The 20,989-nt window shown below is 38.9% G+C and overlaps 1 protein-coding gene across 1 annotated transcript in view; it reads left to right on the top strand.

Moving 5' to 3' along the window:
• Positions 1-20,989, top strand: part of CUL1 (cullin 1) — a gene marked incomplete at its 5' end in the record, with an annotated part of 83,966 nt that overhangs the window by 24,672 nt on the left and 38,305 nt on the right. The window contains 5 exons of the mRNA XM_079711166.1: positions 8,071-8,245; positions 10,339-10,506; positions 13,610-13,660; positions 13,918-14,008; positions 14,693-14,856. Of these exons, the coding sequence (XP_079567292.1) occupies positions 8,071-8,245; positions 10,339-10,506; positions 13,610-13,660; positions 13,918-14,008; positions 14,693-14,856 (649 nt within the window). The remainder of the gene's footprint in view (positions 1-8,070; positions 8,246-10,338; positions 10,507-13,609; positions 13,661-13,917; positions 14,009-14,692; positions 14,857-20,989) is intronic.

Below are 20,989 nucleotides of genomic sequence, written 5' to 3' on the forward strand. Positions count from 1 at the left end.
CCCTCCACACCCCTGTTGCTGTGCTCTCCTCCGCTACTCCGAAGCTTTCCCCCTCCGCCACCTGCAGTCTCCGCCCTCGAAGGGGCTTGTAGTGTGTAGAAACCTTCCCTCCTTCACGGCTCCCTCCCACTGGTGCAGGTCCCGTCCATATCCTATTGTCTCTGTTTACTCTTTTTTTCTTTTGACCTACCCAGGTATGTGGGGAGTTTCTTGCCTTTTGGGGGGTCTGAGGTCTTCTGTCAGCGTTCAGTAGGTGTTCTGTTGGAGTTGTTCCACGTGTAGATGAATTTCTGATGTATCTGTGGGGAGGAAGGTGATCTCCGCGTCTTACTCTTCCGCCATCTTCCTCCGGCTCCTAATGCTCTTCATTCTTTTCTGAAGATCCAAGATTCAACCTGATATCAATTCCTCTCTACCTAGAATTTAAGTCTGTACTATGTGAAGTCTCTAAGTTTTATTTTATCTGAAATTACCTTTATTTTGCCTTCCGTTTTGAGGAATATTTTCACTGGATAAAGAATTTTGGGGTTGATAGGTTTCTTTTTTTCTTTCAACACTTAAAGATGTTATTCCACTGTCATTTGGCCTCTGTAGTGATGATATTGTTTTGCTGTATGTTACAAGTCCACTTTTTTTTTTTTTTTTTTGGTACGCAGGCCTCTCACTGTTGTGGCCTCTCCCGTTGTGGAGCACAGGCTCCGGACGCGCAGGCTCAGAGGTCATGGCTCACGGGCCCAGCCGCTCCGCGGCATGTGGGATCTTCCCGCACCGGGGCACGAACCCGTGTCCCCTGCATCGGCAGGCGGACTCTCAACCACTGCGCCACCAGGGAAGCCCTACAAGTCTACTTTTAATATTTTTTTCTCCTCTCTAGTTTTCAGCAGTTTTTTTTCTTTATTTCCTCTTTCTTCTTCAGAATTGATCATTTTTGTTGGTCTGTCTTCATGAGTCTTATTTCGTTTCCACTCTGCTCTCAAGCCCGTCCACTAAATAACTTATTCTAGGTAATATGTATTTCAGCTCTGGAATTTTTATTTGGGTTTTTTCTTCATAGTTTGTTTTTTACTGCAATTAATTTTCATTTGTTATGAGCCTATTTTTCTTTGTGTCCTTGAGTATAGCTATAATAGTTGCTTTAAAATCCTTGTCTCCTAATTTGGACACAGGTCACCTCCAGGTTGGTCTCTGTTGCTTTTCTCTTGAGAGTGGGTCTCATTTTCCTGTGTCTTAGGTCTGTAGGCTTGGGTTGTGCTGTTCCCTTCTTCCAAGACCAGGATACTCTGCAGTATAAGCCACCTTTTGGTTGCTCTCTGGTGCCTTCAGACAGTTCTTTTTACACTTTTTCAAGTTTATAGTTACTGTCCCGCAGAAACGTGGTTAGATACATTGGTACTGATAACAGAACCAAAGTTTAAGTAGAACCTGAAGTTTCAGCAGCAACTCGCGCAGGCTCCACAGTGACATGGGCACTGCCATGGCAGGATTGGGTTGGGGGTGGCCACTAGAGAGGTTTTCTGTTGGCAGGAATTCAGTAACTTACGCAAAGATTAATTAGTCAAAAGACAATACAGGCGTATGATTTGAAGATGTGTATATTTGCCTGAAAAACAAGAACTAAATCAAGAAACAGTTAAAAGCGGTTGCTGCTGTGGGTTGGGAGGGGTGGATCATAACACGCTTGCTTTTTATTATAAGTTCTTCATTATTTCATCTAATTTAGTTGTAAGTTGATAAAAGGAAACCTAAGTTTTATAAAGCAGGACAGCTCCTAACCACTACTGTCTCTAGTCAGCACTGTCTCATGTTTTCCGTGCCTGGTTGGATAATGGTGAGGGTGATGCTAATTTGGGAATGAACGTTAAACTGTGGGTAGAAATTTTAAAAGAACTTTTAAGGGCTTTTTTTTTTTTTTTTCCTCATTAAAATTTTGCCTTTTAGTCTGTTCGGTGAGACCCAGGGTTCCTTGCATTGTTTCCAGGTCCTCTTTGAGGAGGTGAGGCTGAAAGGAAGTAATGGTGGGGTGAGAGTGTGTTCTGGGCACAAAGAATACTTTGTGAAGAAGAAAGAATTCTGTAGTTAAAAGTTTTTAAAAACCCTTGCTAGCCCTGCTCTCCCAAAGTAATGACTGGACAGATACATAAACTTTGTCTACATGTCCAAAGGAACCATACTAAAATGCTCATTTCTAAGTTGTGCTTTTCACTTACTGTTATCTTTTTAACATCTTTCTGTATGGACCTGTGCATGTCCCACGTTCATTGACTCCAGGGCTGAGTGCACCCCTAGTGGGCGGCATGGCTCCCTGGTTGGTCAGGTGCTCCTCCTTACCTGCACCTGTGCTGAGTTACCTGCCCCCACCACCCCCCCCCGGCCCTTGTTCTTAGCCTGCAAACCATTTTAATATCAAGCAAGCTCAGGATGGGAGCAGATTAGAAAGAAACCCACCGTGGGCTATGGGCTGTGGCCTGCTCTCAGCTTTTCTTTATTGGCTTACAAAAACATTGTGATAAATCTTTTTAAGTCTAAACCACTAATCTTTTAGCCAGTCAATATAAAAATTCCATCTAAACGCACTGTGTCAGATTTTAATTGGCAGCATTTTCGTAGTGTTACTTAAAGTAATGATACATATTATGACCAGAGTCTTGGATTAGATGAAATTTGGTAAATATATTGCAGTTTTTATAACCACTCCATATTCTCTGACAGTGTTAAAAGCTCCATATTGTATCCTCAGGTGAATCCAACAGTGTATTTAACTAATTACAAGTAGGTTGTTAGAATTCTTTTTATCATCTTCAGCAATGCTGTGATAGTTTGCTAGCTAAATTAAAGTATTTGTATACTTCCATGATAATTTCACTATGATAAATGCTTGTGAGTATAATTACTGTATCAAAAAGAATGCACTTGAATTTTGAATATTCCAAATTATATTCCAGAAAAAAATATAACAGTGTATGCTCTGACCCCCAATGAATAGATGCTCCCATGTTCCTGTACTTTGGCTATCACTGGGTTTGACTCTTTTGTTTAAAAAAAAAAAAACTTTGTTAATTTAGTAGCTAGAGATTAATATATTGCCGGGAAATAAAGGTCAGGCTGAACTAGGTAACCTAAAAAATTCCCTAGACCCAAACACCTCGAACTGGGTGCTAGATACAAAGTGAGACTCTGTGCTTCCCAAGGATCTGGGTGAGAGGCGGGTAGGCTGGAAGCAGTGGTCACACAGAACAGGAGCAAAGCCTGCGCCCGGGCAAGAAGGCGATGTTTCCATGGAAACCTTTAGTGAAAAGGTGAACTGGAAAACAAAATAATTGACCCACTGTCCCAGGTGGGCCACTAGGAAAGTAGTTTGAGCCAAGGTCTGCATGTGAGGGGAGTGGAGGGGAATCCGTCCTGAGAATTTGTCACCTCGGATGTCTTTGGGATGTGAGTTTGTATTGCCAGCTTGCTGGGGGATTTCCCCAAGCTGGGAAATTAATGTGAAAGCCCCACTGAAAATGAGTCATAAAAAAAACCCAAAGTTACAAAGTGAGGAGAGTCTCGGTCCACGTGAACAAGTCAGCATATAGAACAAACAGCAGAACTAGAGCCTCAAGAACTTCAAACAGAAAGGTCTTTAGAGAGCACTTCTAAGTGTATTTAAAAACAATCAGTGACGTAAAAGAGTCAAGAATATAAAGGAACAAAACACTGTGGACAATAAGACATCTTTTTAAAGAAATAGGGAAAATCTGCAAATGTAAAATAAAATTACTAAAAATAGCCAGTTTGACACAACTGATAGAGAATTACTTAACTTGATGTGGTAGGTAGATCAAGAAAAATTAGAAAGTTTGAACAAAGATAAAGTGATGGAAGTAACTGAAGTTATAAATTGTGATAAGGAGGTGACATGAAAATGTATCAGAGAAGCTAGGAGAAAATAGAAAGGGAACCAGAAGTGTTTGAAGAGGAAATAACCCAAGAATTTACCAGAATTGGTGAAAGCAAAATATGCATGCCAAATTTTAAGGTAACCACTACAAGAATTTGAATAAGATGTGTAACTCCAGCACAACAAAAATACTACAGAGGAATAAGGAAACTATCGATCCAATATAAGGGAAAGGGGGAGAACACAAGCACAAAGAGAAACAATTAAAATAGAAAACGCAACACAGGGCGGTAGAAAGGAATCGAGAGCGCAGTAGAAGACAGTATAATCGTAAAACCAGACCTGCCCATCAGAGACTGTCTGACGCAGTGTATATTTTAAAAGTGAAGTGTACTGTGGTGATTCACAGTAGACAAACCAAAACATAGAGATATAAAAGTTGAAAGTAAAGAGGTGGAATACAGGTATTTGAGATGAATTCTAACCAAAATATAGGAAAAACCATATTAACATCAGATACGATAGATTTCTAAGGCCCTGTTAAGAATAAACATGGTTACTTTCTAATGATAAAAAGAACAAGTTACTAGAAATATAATTCTAAATTTGTACACTTATTAACAGCGCCTCAAAATATATGGCTGATTTTTTTAGAGAATTATAAGACTAACTGACAAACTCATAACTGGATAGGGGGATTTTAATAAAAATTTCTCAGTAGTTAATAAACAGACAAATCACTGACAATACAGAAGATCTGAAAAGCAAAAGTGACCAGCTTGCTTTACAAACCATGTGTCCAGCAGTTAGAGAGTGGACATTTTTTCTAGCACATGTAAAGAAAAATCACTACATCTTCAGCTACAAGTCTCATCATATAATTTTTTAAAACATCTTTCTTTTTTTAAAAAAATTTATTTATTTTTTTTTTTGGCTGTGTTGGGCCTTCATTGCTATGCGAGGGCTTTCTCTAGTTGCGGCAAGCAGGGGCCACTCTTCATCGCGGTGCATAGGCCTCTCACTATCGCGGCCTCTCTTGTTGCAGAGCACAAGCTCCAGACGCGCAGGCTCAGTAGTTGTGGCGCACGGGCCTAGTTGCTCCGTGGCATGTGGGATCTTCCCCCAGACCAGGGCTTGAACCCATGTCCCCGGCATTAGCAGGTAGATTCTCAACCACTGCGCCACCAGGGAAGCCCCCTCATCATATTTTAAAGAAACTATCCAAAAGATAACACTCTATGATTAATTTTTAAAAGAAATTAAAGGATTTTTTAAAGGTTAAAAAAATACACTTTGGAAATCTAAAAAATTCTAAACTCTTAATCAAGATAACTAGCAATGGAAAAAAATATATAACTGAATAAGGAAAATACATATCAGACTTAGGTGATGTAGCCACAGAGGTGCAGAGCAGAAAGTCTGTAGGATTTTTTTTTTGTTGTTTTAAAAATAAATTTATTTATTTTATTTTTATTTTTGGCTGTGCTGGGTCTTTGTTGCAGCGTGTGGGCTTTCTCTAGTTGCAGCAAGCGGGGGCTACTCTTCGTTGCGGTGCGCGGCTCCTTATTGCGGTGGCTTCTCTTGTTGCGGAGCATGGGCTCTAGGTGCGTGGGCTTCAGTAGTTGTGGCACGAGGGCTCAGTAGTTGTGGCACACGGGCTTAGTTGCTTCGTGGCACGTGGGATCTTCCCCGACCAGGGCTCGAACCCATATCCCCTGCATTGGCAGGTGGATTCTTAACCACTGCGCCACCAGGGAAGCCTAGAAAGTCTGCAGTTTTTAATGCTTATATTAAAAAGAACAAAGAGGACAAATTACAAAGCTAAGCAACCAAACGAGGATTTATAGAAAGAGAGCAAATGTAAAGAAAGAAGTAAATTTAAAACAATAGAAATACAGTTACAGTGATGAAAATGGATAAATCTCAAACTGGTTCCTTAAAAAGACTAATAGACAAGCCTCTGGCAAAATTAATAATAAAAATATTTTAAAAGGGGACAATAAAATTAGCAGGCATTTTTTAAAAGAAGACTGAACTGGGCAGTATACTTGAAAAGTTTATTGAAATGGACAGTTATCTAGAAGTAGCAATACATATAGTCAGGAAAGGATAAACCATTTACTATGTGGTTTGTGAACCGCTGGTTTTCTATGCAGAGAAATGTAAAATCACTTTTCTTCTTCATGTTATATACAGTTTTAATCAAGGTAGATTAGAAATGTCAGATTTCAAAGAAAATACAGTAAAATCATGCCAAAATTTGGAACGTGCCAGAAGATCATTAGCAGGGTCTAGCAACGAGAGAATGGATAAATTATAAATCTGTACTATACAGTACATTACATACAGCTGTAACTATCTCACATGTCAGAAACAAATTGGCAGAAGCAAATGTACAACGTGTTGCACTTTGTGTAATCTAAAATTTGAAAACATGCAAACTAATTTCATATATTGTTACACAGTAAAATATAAAACATTCACAGGAATGTTAGACACCAAATCACGGGGATGCTCGCCCCTAGGGAAAGGGGGAGGAAGGATGGGATTAGGGAAGAGTTCGTAGTCCGTCAGGTATACACTGTATCATTTCGTTTCCTAAAGAGTTGAGGGGGATTCGGATGGAATGAGACAGGCATGGGAGTGTAATAAGATTTGTCCAAACTAGGTCATGAGTTTGCAAGAGTTCGTTGTGTATTATAATCTGTGATTCTGTCTATATTTGAAATATTTAATAAAATGGGTCAGTGTTTTATGGCATAGTTCTTTGATTACCACTGAGATTGAGGGGTTTCTTAGGTTTTTGGCTACGAATACGTATTTATTTTTATTTATTTATTTTTTTTTTTGCGGTTCGCGGGCCTCTCACTGTCGTGGCCTCTCCCGTTGCGGAGCACAGGCTCCGGACGCGCAGGCTCAGCGGCCATGGCTCACGGGCCCAGCCGCTCCGCGGCATGTGGGACCTTCCCAGACCGGGGCACGAACCCGTGTGCCCTGCATTGGCAGGCGGACTCTCAACCGCTGCGCCACCAGGGAAGCCCCGAATACGTATTTCTTTTAGCTTTTGGATTTTCTGTTGGAATCCTTGTTTCTTTAGAGATTAATTTTTTTCACATTGTTTTAATTTACCTTTATTTATTAAAGATAGTAACTTTAAGATGTTTCTTACTAAAATAGTTACAAAATTTCAGATGAAGTGATTATATGACTTTGCTTAGAAAGGCCTTCTCCAACCTCAGATCAAGAAAGTATTTGTGTGTATATTCTTTGTTTTATGGTTTCAGTTAGTATATTTTAATTCTAATCTGTTTGTAATATATTTTGGAATATGAAAATTTTTTGAAATCGCCTATAATGCCGTTTATTCAATAATCTTTATCCACTGACTTGAAATAGTTTTTATATAGCAAGTTCTCAAATACACCAGAATATTCTGTTTCATGATTTTTCTTTCTGTCTGAATCAGTATTGGTGTCTTTCTATTAATTTTATCCAAGTAAAGTACATGCAGATAAACCGAAATAGTATTAAAGGTTATTAAAAAAAAAAGACCACATCTCCATCTCTCTCCGTAGTGCCTGGGTCCTGCTCTTTTCTGATTGGCCAGCTTTAGGCATCCATGACTTTTAGATGTAACAGAGGACTCCGTCTCTTTCACTGCCGTGTCTTCTGCTTTTCATTTTTCATTCTCAGAGGGTAGCTTTGGTTAAATCCACTTACAGATAATTTTAAAGTAAAGTTTTGGTTATTTTTATATTTATGATGTATGCCTCTGGAAATATTCATAGCTAAGCATTATAACAGACTATGGTTATAGCTTGTTGTTTTCCCTGAAGTAGATAATTGCTTTTTTTCTTTTCATTTGTAGCCTTTTCTTTGTACATTTGCCAGTTCTTTTCTTACCTTCTAATATACTCTCAGGAGAGTTTTCCACAAGGTAATGGCCTTAGACGATCGTGAAGGTCCAGAGTTTTCTTGGTGACCTTCCTCCAGGATGTTCCATCCTCCTCAGCTGGCTGACTCTTAGCTTTATTGGTGTGTGAATGGGATCTTTTTTCCACTCTACCTTTAACAGGTTTTGGTTGATACATGGGAAACATTGATACTGAAGTATCTTATAAGAAAATATGTTCATATTAATCACTGTTGACATTGATGATGCATGTTGATTTCCTTGACTTTTCTCCAAGTCACGTTTATAACTACTGCACGAGTGTTCACCAGTCAAACCAGGCTCGAGGGGCTGGTGTCCCTCCTTCTAAATCAAAAAAGGGGCAGACGCCGGGGGGAGCTCAGTTTGTTGGCTTGGAATTGTACAAACGGCTTAAAGAATTTTTGAAGAATTACTTGACAAATCTTCTGAAGGTAAGATGTTTTGTATGTATACTGAGCATTTATAATAGAATGTAAAAAAAAAAAAGGTAGTGAAATAATGATTCTATTGGTAAGTTAAATCTTTCACTGTCATTTTTCATTGTTTTTGGCATTGACATGTGCCTTAGCTATTTACCTTTTGTGAAGATGAAATCTTTAGAAGCCCATATTCTGTTCTTTGATTTGTTAAATTAGAAGTTTTTGGTAGCCTTTCACCATAGTAGTACTTTGCTTAAATTAGTAACCATTTGGTATTTGGTGGTTAGAGATTGATGAACCTTTTTAAAGCATATGATTATGAAGTCAAATTACCTATATTGTATTTTGAACCCAATGTGCTATTCTGTATCAAAACGTATAAAAGACTGTAAGGTTATCCAGCCTTCGGTAATCACATTTTCCAGCGTGTTCTTGCCTTTTCTACATGGCCTTGTGGTATATTTCAGAACTATAATGAAATTGTGCCCTTGGCTGGGTGGGTTTCACCACAGACATTCATTCCTCCTGCTCTGAGCCTTTTGCTTGGACAGTGAAGTGGTTTTTCCCCTTCATCTTCTGCCTTTTTCTTCCTCAGTTTCCATCCTCTGTAGCAAAGGCAGTGTGATGCCTTCCATCCAGCCACAGGATGGACAGGTGGCTTCTTCATCTGGTACTAGGCACATTATGTAGGGTGTGTACCCTGGGAAGTCTGCACACTCTGTGCATATACTTTAAAGATTTTTTATTTACACAGATAACAGGCAGAAAACTTCAGCATGCTCCACATTTGTTTTTCGTAATATATTTTACAAGGTAATTGGAAACTTAACATCATTTTAACAGACCATAATCGACTGACCACAAATCGTGGCTAAGATGGTATCATTTTCCACGTTCCTGAGCAGTCGTGATGAAGCCACTGTGTCCTCCTTGCTTTCATTCACAGCACTTTGTAAAGTGAACACGGGAATTAAATATTCTTTTTTAGTATTGAAGTGAGGAACAGTGTATTGTGTTTTGAAAGGTATTCACAGCCATGCCATCAGCGATATTATTTTTTGCATTTTAAAAAAGGTCATCTACTATAATCCAGAATAGCTTAGCTTTACATGTTCGGGTTCATTTCTTGTTATTTAAATGAACACAGATTTGGTTGTATCAAGATACGGTCAGGTTTTCACGTGGCTTGTCGGATCACTTGTGCAGCGTGTATTTATGGAGATTTATGGAGTTTCCATTCTGTCGAGCTTTTTATTCTGCCAGTTGAAGGGCCCAGGCTGAGAAGTTCAGGGACGGCCCCAGGCCCTTATTCATGGAGGGGCCGCCCTCTCCCAGCTCCCCCTGCAGTGCTCTTCTGCTACAGCACGTTTTAATTATACTGCGATCTAATGCCCCATTTTTAAAGGGTAAGACTTAACTTTGTAGATGTCATTAATACCTAAGAACAAATTTCAAGTTACTTTCCTTCAAATAAAAATTTGTGGTTTGAGTTGTAGTCATTTCAGTAAAAGTAATTTGGTAAATGAACATTTTCCTCGTGAGGCCTTGTTAAAGAAGAAATATTGCACCATTATACTGTATACTTTATTTTTACAAAAATGCAGCAGATTACCACAAAGAGCTATAGATTTTTATAATTTTTAAGTAAATTTAATGAAGGAAGAAGATGCATTAAAAAATGGAATAGTATCAGCCCCGTGGTCTAAATTGTTAATTGGACATTTAATTTTTTAACAGAAAATATCAAAATTAGGGGTAAGTTGAGGTGAATTCCTTATTTGTTAATATAAAAAAATTACCCTCATATTCTAAAAACTTCAGTCTTTTTATGAATGTATGTGCATATTAATACCATGGAAAAAGTTCTAGTTTGAGATCAAAGAATTTTCATTAAAATTCTCTTTAGTCTAATCCTCATGAGCTACTTTCTTGTGAGAATTTGTAGTAAATGAGCATGTTTTGTATACAGAATAATTCAAAGAACCCATCTATAACCATACACATCAGTGTATCTTAATGCAGTAGATTTGTTTCAGTTAACTTTTATCTCTAATTTATCATGTGACAAATTAGTCATCTTAAAGCTTTAGTGAACTTGTTTTTAGGACGGAGAAGATTTGATGGATGAGAGCGTACTGAAGTTCTACACTCAACAGTGGGAAGACTACCGGTTTTCAAGCAAGGTGCTGAATGGGATTTGTGCCTACCTCAACAGACACTGGGTTCGCCGCGAGTGCGACGAAGGACGGAAAGGAATCTATGAAATCTACTCCGTAAGATCTTTTTCACACACCTTTCAAATGTGTGCTTTCTTAGGGACGCGTCTTCCTTCCCGGTAGGAGATCTAGGCAAATAGTAAGCAGTTTTCAGACTGGTGAGCTATAACTTCCTTTGTTTTGATTTATCAGTAAATGGCCCTTAGATATTTTGTGGCGAGAAAAGAGAAGGATGAGTAATTGGAGTTCTAAAATACAGCCTGCATGCTTCTGCATTTACTTATTAAAAGTTTCTTCTTCAATTATCTGACCGACCATCAGGCTGAGCCCCGAGCTGTCCCCGTTTTAGCACAGCAAGTCCTGCATCCCGGCCACGGCAGGCAAAGCGGGTCCCTTACTTGGGACTCGAGCCTCGGTGATCAGCCATCCACGGTCTTTTGGGGTCTGGGAAACTGCTTCACGGAGGGGACTGTGATGTGAAATTCCATTCTACCCACTCAATATACAAAGTAATATGAGTCATGACACTTAACAGAATTCAAAATTGAGGGTTTTTTTTTTTTTAAGACTTCATGAAAAATTTTGAAGAGGCAAAATTTGAATTGTTAAATCACCTTCATTAGTATGTTTCTTCAGTCAAGGAAGCTTTTTCCAGGCTCACTGGTTTTACAAAGTGTGGTCCCCAAACTTGCAGCATCAGTATTACTTGGGAACTTGTTAGAAATGCAAGTAATTGGGCCTCAGCCTAGACTGACTTAACTAGAGACTCTGGAGCTGGGGCCCAGCATTGTGTTTTTAGCAAGCCCTCCAGGTGATCCTGACGCACTTTTGAGTTTGAGAACCAGTCAAGGGAGGACTCAGAACAGCAGAACAGTCTGTCTGTTCATCGTAGGCTCTCAGATATACACACAGTACCTTTTCTGAACGAGTGGTGTCAAAATATCAGGTTCTGCGTAATGAGATTCTCTCCATATCCAAGAATGTTGCTATAATAGCAGTGCTTTGTTGCTTTGCTTTTGGCAAATTTAATTAAAAGAAATGTGCCATAGATGCATGGCAAATTTTTATTATTTTATTATTTGTGTAGCTCAGTTTCTATACCAAACAGTTATTGCTTCATAATGGTACTTTGTTATATAATTTTAACAGAATTTTCTAGGTTTAGTGTTTTGATTTGAGTCTTTTGTATGTAGTTCCCCTTTTCTTTTCCACTTACAAATGCTTTCTTGAGACTGAAAGTTGTCAGTGTAGGAATCAGCGTGATTTTCGTTGATTTCCTCTTGGCTGCTTGACCTAAAACACCATATATATGCGCTATAATAACATCACATGCTCCTAAAAATTATTACAGTCTTTAAACTTTTTTGTGTACTGTTTTCAAGATTTGACTGCTTTTCTTTCCTTTTCTTTCTTTCTTTTTTTTCTTACTTTCAAAATTCGTAGTTTCTACATCCCTAAATGCTGTAGTTAGTTTGGAAATGCAACATGCAGCCATAACTCATAGCAAAGGCCAGGTAACACCCCTCTCTAGAAACAGTATTTCCTTTGCCTGCTCTTGCAGGGAGCCTGTTGAATTCATTTAAAGTTCGAATATCAGTTGACACATGGAACAGTTCTTGTACAGTGATGCCTCATTGCATTTTCCAGACTCTCCAGAAGACGGGGATGCTTTGTCATGAACTATAAAGATTTACTTTTTTCCCTGATAATTTTGTCTTTCTCTTCAATTATAGAAAGTTGTGGATTTCCTTTCCAGTCAGCCAGAGCGCGTAAACTAATTTCATTATTAACACGTTAAAGGGATTCAGCAAGACTTTTTCCCCAAATCTGTCCTCCTGAACTTTCTCTGCTTTACCTTCGGTCCTGCTTTCTTATCTTGCCTTTCTTCCTTCAAAGTGACAAATTATCCCAAGTCAGATTAGGTCTGCCTAGTGCTGTCTTAACTTAGAAAAATGTTTGGGAAAAGTTATTTTTAAAGGTGCAGAATCTTTACTGGAAGTTGATGGCCACACGTTGCGTTTGCCTTGCCTCCCCCTGCACTGACAGGTCTGAGGAGTGGGGAGAGGAACGACAGCGAGTTTCCACAGGGAGAGTTACCTTCAAACCGCCCCCCACAGGGGGCATTTTTCCTGAAAAATGAGACTCTTTCTTCCCGGAGTCTTTTTTGGTAGCATAATTCCTAATTCTGAAATAACCTTTTTATTCTAATAGTACTTGAGTATATATTGTTCATGCTTTACTAAAAATATTTTTCTCTTAAATAGTGCTTTCATGTTGCCCTTTTTTTGGTAGAAATTTTTTCATTTTGTAAATTAAATTTACACATAATCTTTCCAGAACTGTATTATCTTACATAAACCCAGTTTTATCTATGGTTAAATTTGGAGGAAAATAAGACTGATAGCATTTACATTTAAATTAATTTCTCAGCAGTTTGTATTTGAGTGTTAAATTGTTATAAATTTGAGTTCGAACTTAACTGAATAATACATTTCTCAACAGTTTAAAAACCATATATGAATTGTAACATTTCTCTTTAGGGGAACTTACAGTAACTTTCTGACATAACCTCTATTGAGAAGTTCCAAAACTTTTATAAATGCATCATATGCACACCTACTAGTAAAATGCGAAATTTGAATAATTTATGTATAATAAACTGCATTCACTTAAGATGTACAGTTTGATGCATTTACAGTTGTATGCATCCATGTAACATAAAACACCATGATAAAGATACAGAACTTATTAGATATTTAAGATCCATTATTTATTTTACTGAGTATTAGGAAACTATGATAAATGGAATTATCTTTCTTAAATGTGTTAGGTCAACACATACATTTGAGTCAGAGAACAATTTTATACATTGAATCCACTGTTGCCCTTTAGGCTAATATGTATGTTCTCCTAAAATCCAGATTTTCTTTTTATCTTACCTATTAAAGTGTAAGCTGATAAATGTCTGTACTTTGATACCTTTTGAAGTTGTTAAGAGAATGGCTCTCTGATTTCATCATGATGATTTTTACCAAGTTTATAATCTAGAAATATTGATACATGTAATCTAGGATTCAGGCTATTTCCTATGACTTCAGCTTTGGAAAAAGCATAGTAAAAGTATAGCCATTTAATACTGTTCCTTTTTCTTTTCATCCAGCTTGCATTGGTGACTTGGAGAGATTGTCTTTTCAGGCCATTGAATAAACAGGTAACCTACTTGTGTGAGTGTGTGCATGTTTTCCTTTTAAAACCCCTTCCAGATTTCATTTCTTAGCCGTTGTCTTCCTCACTCCTTTGGAATGTCCTAAGAGTGCCTCTCACCTTGCATTTAATGGATTCTGATGTTTAAGAGCTATGTAGTAACATAAGGTTGGGTTGGCTTAAAACCTGAACGAACTTTTTGGCCAGCCAAATACATACTGTAGTCTGTAATCTACATGTTTTCTTCCTATATCCTTTCTAAAGGTAACAAATGCTGTTCTAAAACTGATTGAAAAGGAAAGAAATGGTGAAACCATCAATACAAGACTGATAAGCGGAGTTGTACAGTCTTATGGTAAACAATTTCCCTTTAATTTATTCGAAGTTGTATATCAAGTGACAATTACATAACAGTGCTCCAATAGATTTATTTTCAGATAGTTTAGTATTATCAAGAATATTGTTAGCATTTACAAAGGTACTCATAATTCTCTTTATGTCAGTGTGATTCGGTTTGATTTTACCCATTATAAAAATTGTTGGATCTTTGTGCCCTAAGGAAATTTTGATGGACTAGACATTTGAATTATTTTCTTTTCTAGTCTCATACTGAATTACTGGATATATATGCTAGAGTGTCATTAATGGAGCCAAATGGTAACAGATTGAGAAATCTAAAAAGTAATACAGTATTTTAAAAGCTTAGGTAGCATTGTATTTCTTTGAAAGTTTAGAATTAGGCATTCTTACTTCTTGTAAGCTTTTAGAAATATAAACGTTCTCTGAATGAACTTCATGATAACTTGAAACATGCCTGGCCATCCATCAGAATTACTTGCTTTTGTGTGTCTTGGATTTTTTTCTTTTTTCTTTTATTGAAAGTATACTTTACTACCAGTGAATAACAGATTTGCCTTATGCCCTGTTATTTTATTCTTACCTTTTAAGCATAACTTAAACTGAATGCTACACCTAAGTATATTCCTTAAAATATAACCAAAAATAGGGCAGTTGACGTGTAGTTCCTATTTACTTCCAGTGGAACTGGGACTGAATGAAGATGATGCCTTTGCAAAGGGCCCAACGCTAACAGTGTACAAAGAATCCTTTGAATCTCAGTTTTTGGCTGACACAGAGAGATTTTATACCAGAGAGAGTACCGAATTCTTGCAGCAGAACCCGGTTACTGAATACATGAAAAAGGTAAGCTTAAACATAGTACTTAAAGTAGGCTTAAGTTAAAAGTTATTGCTGCTCAAATGAATTATTCTTTTTAATATATGCAACTTTCTTCAAAGTCATTTATTAGGCACTGTTATCCTGTAGTGTCTGTAGCAGGTGCAGATGGTTTCTCCCAGTTCACCAAGGAGCTTTTATAAATTAATTTGGTAATCATGGCTCAGTGTTCTCCTTACTGATCGGCGGATATAACCGTAATAGCTGTATGACTTTCGTGTTTTGAACTGTCTCTACTACAATAGAATGTATATGTGTAGCTAACGGGAGCCACGGTCTTACGTCAATGAGAAACTAGTTTTTAAGAAACAAATACTTGCAAACTTTAAGCTTTTGCTTTTTTGCTTCTGAAATATCCCCTAAAAATCTATATAACACAGTCTTCAAGTTTGCATTAGAGGAGAAGTCCTTCTGAGAGAACAGGATCGAAGTCTTAGACAAGAAAAAATCCAAGATCAGTGTCTGTATCATAAATCTGTTTCTACATTAAGTGATGTTACAGTGAAGTTCTAGTGGAATTATTCTTCGTTCTCCTTCTCGGGAATACAGGTATCCCAGACGTATGCTCTGAGGAGTGACCTAAGTCAGGAGGTAGCAAACCTTCTATGAAGGGCCAGATGGTAAATATTTTAGACCTTGTGTATGTGTGGTCTCTCTTGCAACTGTTCAGCTCTGCCGTTGTAGCGCAGAAGCAGCCATGGCAACATCTGAACAGTGAGTGCAGTGGTGTTCCAATGAAAGTTTACTTACAGGCAGGGTTTTGCCCACAGGCTATGGCTGCTGACTGAGACGGGCAGGGAGACGTCCAGGGAGTCTGGGGCTGACTGTGTCTGACACCTGCTTTTTTCCCTTTATTCTCTGTTCGCTTGGAGAGCAAATGCACTGCAGAACCACTTTCTCCATGTGCTGAGATCGAAAGTTAGTAAGTCAGAGCAACAAACAGCTCTCCCTTCTAGCCATGTAGAGAAGGTCCTCCCCAATTTGTTTGTGACATTCCGAGTGCATTTTCCAATAAGAGATAGTGATTATAAGTGGCCCTTACAAGTTTGAAGCTGAAAGTCCTTGACAAACAAATTTCTGATAACCTCAAAACCTAACAAAAGTGGAACTCTTCAGAAGTATTATACTTGGGGGGCTTCCCTGGTGGCGCAGTGGTTGAGAGTCCGCCTGCCGATGCAGGGGACGCAGGTTTGTGCCCCGGTCCGGGAAGATCCCACATGCCGCGGAGCGGCTGGGCCCGTGAGCCATGGCCGCTGAGCCTGCGCGTCCGGAGCCTGTGCTCCGCAACGGGAGAGGCCACGACAGTGAGAGGGCCGCGTACCACAAAAAAAAAAAAAAAAAAAAAAAAAAAAGAAGTATTATACTTGGAGTAGTGATATTTCCTTGTGTATACTTATGGATTAAATTAGCTTTTGTGTGCCAGTCTGGAACCTAACCAGCTTATAGAGAGTTTCTAACAGCTGCCTGACAAATCTGTTTTAAATCTAAGCATTGCCTGTTACTTCATTTTTTAATTTTGGCAGTGTAGTTTTCATAAAGACATATTTTATTGAACTCTACTATATATGGTGATCCTTTTAAAACTATGTATGTTTTTAAAAGTGGGGCCTTCTATCGCGGTACACATCCACAAGCGTGGTTCAGGCCTTTTCATTTTACAGACTACTTAGTGAATTGCAGTTACCTGCTATCCACAACAAGGAAGGTAGTAGTGCTTTGGTACAAGGAAATCGCTTTGTAGGCCAGAGCTACGTCAGCGCTCCCAAAGCAGGGAAATCTGCTTTTAAAATCGGACCTGGAACCACAGGCAACTTGAGGAGCAAAGATTTCCAATGGCCTGGATGTTTTCACCCGAGTGTGAGCTCTGCCTTCAGCAGAGAGCATGCTCCCAGCATCCTTGCTCTCTTAGAGGGGATTTCTTCCTAGAGGTGTTAAAGGTTTGGCCCAAATCTGGTTGGATCTTACCAACATGACATCCATCCATTCTGAAAGTCCATAATGCAGAGACTCTGAGCATAAAAGTAGAATTTAACCGTGCGAACAGTTCTACCCTTACCTATAGCTGTAGCCTTGCATCTCAAACTGAGCTATGGGGCTAATTTAAAACCCCTACTCCACCAGTTACTGGGGAGTTGACCTTAACCTTTCTGTTCCTCAGTTTCCTCATCTATAAAATGGGGATAATTTTTTATTATTATATTATTTGATGCTTGGCAAAGAGCAAGCATGATATAAGTGTTTGGTATTACACACATACATTGTTTAGAACCTTCAGTATATGCCTGAGAATATGCAAAACCATGGGATAAATTGTGGCACATTTTATTCAATAACTTAAGAAATTACGTTTATATTAAAACATTCTATCAGGAAGTAGAATACAAAACTCATGAACAATATTGAGATAAAGCCTGAACTTTCAAGAAATACTCTGCTTTTAACAGCCAGCTTGGGCTAGATGTGCAAATTCCCTGGGTGGGGGTGGTCTATGTTCCCATTTCTGTGTTGTTAGGAATCTTTTAGTGGAAACAGTTGAGAATCTTTGGCTTTCCTTCTACTGATGACTTTGATGAGTGAACACCCCTGAGCCATATTAGTGTTTTAGCATATCTTACTGTCTCATCTGAGCTACGAAAAAAACGTGTGACACTTCTAGGTTTCTAATGTCATTTTTTAAAACTTTAAAAATAAAGTATCCCTTATTTCATGAATTTGCTTACCTTTTTGGTCTTTTTTTCATTGTGTTTTTCCTGCAGACTGATCCTAATAGAATTAATAGGAGCAGCCTTTAATCGCTTAACTTTATTTAGTCATTCTGAATTTGATCCGGGTGTTCTGACGTAATTATCTGCCAAGTACAGTGCTGACCAAGGGCTTATTTGCCTTCAAATCAACAAAGAATGTAAATGACTGTCCTTCCTAAAACCTAATGACATAACACCCAGGACCTTGGGTTTTTCACCAACCTCAGAGACACTGCAGGCTCAGGTTCAGACCACTGCGAGAAAGCAAGTCACTTGGAGTTTTTGGTTTCCCAGGGCATGACGCCATAGTGTAGTCTCTGAAATGTGGAGAATAGCGTTATGTCAAAAACACCAATTTACATACCTTAATTTAAAAAAGCTTTATTGCTAAATGATGCCAAAACAATTAAAATAGCAACATCTAAGATCACTGATCACAGATCAGCATAACAAATAATAATAATGAAAAAGTTTAAATATTTTGAGAATTACCAAAATGTGGCACAGAGACCCAAAGTGAGCAAACGCTTTTGAAAAAACGGTGCTGATAGACTTGCTCAACCCACAGTCCTTCAGTTTCTGTTTTGTTTTTAAAAAAGCAGTATCTGTGAATCGCAATAAAAGGAAGTAGGCCTGTGGACAGTAGTCCCACCTTATTCACAGTTTCAGTTACCCACAGTCAACCTCAGTCCGAAAAATATTACATGGAAAGTTCCAGAAATAAACAGTCCATAAGCTTTAAATTGTATGTATTGAAATATGTCGTTCTGAGGAGCATGATGGAATCTTGCCCTTGAATCATACCTTTGTCCATAGCATCTCCCCTGTTAGTCTCTCCATCGACCAGGTGATCAGACCGACCCTCGTCTGCAGTGCTTGAGATCACGTAGCTCTTATTTTACTTGAAAGTGGCCCCAAAGCACAAGAGTAGCAATTCAGATACGCCAAAGAGAAGCCATAAAGTACTTCCTTTAAGTAAAAAGGAGAAAGTTCTCAGCGTAATAAGGAAAAGGTTGCTAAGATCTGTGGTGAGAATAAATTGTCTCTCCATGAAATTGTGAAGAAGGAAAATTTGTGCTAGTTTTGCTGTCACACCTCAAGTTGACGTTATGGCTACAGTGCATGACACGTGCCCAGTTAAGATGGCAAAGGCATTAAACATAACTTTTATTACATTATATTGTTATAATTGTTCTACTTTATTGTTGTTGTTGCTAATCTCTTACTGTACCTAATTTGTAAATTAAACTTTCTCATACGTATGTATGTATAGGAAAAAACATAGTACCTATAGGGTTCACAGTTGCAGGCATCCACTGGGGGTCTTGAAACGTATCCCCCGTAGATAAGGGGGGACTGCTGTATAAACAACTACTGAGCCCCTCTGGCTTTTAATGCTTTTGTGATCGCTTAGGGACCAGTTTGCTCTTCCCTCTCGGCCCCTACAGGAAGAGTCTGTAGAGTGCTACTGTTTTTTTGTAGTACAGGGGATGGAAAGCCAGTGTCCCCCAGAAAGTGAATCAGCAGTGATACCAAAGCTTTACCTTTTATTTTGGGGGAGAGAAAAGTTTTTAAGAGATGACTTTTTGCTGCCAGGGTATTACGTTCTTCTAGGAACAGGTATAACCTCGAGAAAAAGTGGTGCCTTTTGGTTTGCATGTCCTGTGTTTCACCAGCTTTAGTTCTTGGGGTATCAGGCTTAATGAAATACTAGATATGAAGCAGCAGAGGCTTGGAACTTCAGAGTTAAAGCACAGAAAGATCTTTTATTGTTTTTTAAAATAGCTTTGTAATCAGGAAAAAAAACCACACAACTGTAGACTTGCGGGGAAATACAAATAGCATAAACCTGCACAAACTTGGGACACTGTTACTTAAGTATGCACAAAAACACCAAATTGGAGTAATGCTATAGGGTTTTGTTTTGTTTTTATTTATTTATTTTTGGCTGCGCTGGGTCTTTGTTGCTGTGTGCGGGCTTTCTCTAGTTGCAGAGAGCTGGGGCTACTCTTCGTTACGGTGTGCAGGCTTCTCATTGCGGTGGCTTCTCTTGTTGCGGAGCACGGGCTCCTGGCGCACAGGCTCAGTAGTTGTGGCTCGCAGGCTCTAGAGCGCAGGCTCAGTAGTTGTGGCACACGGGCTCAGTTGCTCCGCCGCATGTGGGATCTTCCTGGACCAGGGCTCGAACCCGTGTCTCCTGCATTGGCCAGCGGATTCTTTAACCACTGCACCACCAGGGAAGCCCTATAGGGTTTTTAAATAACTTTTTCCCCCCACTGATTTATTACATTAATGTATTTTATATTTACTGGATAGCGGTATTCCATTAACCAAATAATATAACAAATTATATGTTATCAGAATCTTCAAGTATTTCTTAATTTGAAAATTGTTCTTTTTCCTTTCCCATGTTTTTATTTGTACATACTTATTGATTTTTCACAGATTATTATATATTAAGGATATTGACCTTTTGATATATACTACAGATATTTTCCAAGTTTATTTTGTTTTTCACATTTAACTGTATTTAGAATGTGCAGTAAGGTTTAAATTTCTGCAGTTGAAACTGTTGTCCTATTAGTAATTCTTGACAGCGCAAGGCCTGCCCAGTCATTTTTTCATTTTATGTTTTTTTGGCTCTTGGATGTTTATTCTTCCACTTGAATTTTTCTAGATTTCTCCAAAATTATGCCAAATTTAAAAATCATTTTGGGGGCTTCCCTGGTGGCGCAGTGGTTGAGAGTCCGCCTGCCGATGCAGGGGACACGGGTTCGTGCCCCAGTCCAGGAAGATCCCACATGCTGTGGAGCAGCTAGCTGGGCCCGTGAGCCATGGCCACTGAGCCTGCACGTCCGGAGCCTGTGCTCCGCAACGGGAGAGGCCACAGCAGTGAGAGGCCTGTGTACCGCAAAAACAAACAAACAAAAAAATCATTTTGGGAAGTATTGGCATTTTTACAATACAAAATATAGTTTTTCACTCTTCATTCAGATTACCTGAATAATGCGAGATCATTGAAATTTCTTTTTTTTTTTTTAAGAAGATGTTGGGGGTAGGAGTTTATTAATTAATTTATTTCATTTTGCTGTGTTGGGTCTTCGTTTCTGTGCAAGGGCTTTCTCTAGTTGTGGCAAGCGGGGGCCACTCTTAATCGCGGTGCGCGGGCCTCTCGCTATCGCAGCCTCTCTTGTTGTGGAGCACAGGCTCCAGACGCGCAGGCTCAGTAGTTGTGGCTCATGGGCCTAGTTGCTTCGCGGCATGTGGGATCCTCCCAGACCAGGGCTCAAACCCGTGTCCCCTGCATTAGCAGTCAGATTCTCAACCACTGCGCCACCAGGGAAGCCCTAAAATTT

Source organism: Hyperoodon ampullatus (assembly GCF_949752795.1).
Source record: "Hyperoodon ampullatus genome assembly, chromosome: 9".
NCBI lineage: Eukaryota > Metazoa > Chordata > Mammalia > Artiodactyla > Ziphiidae > Hyperoodon > Hyperoodon ampullatus.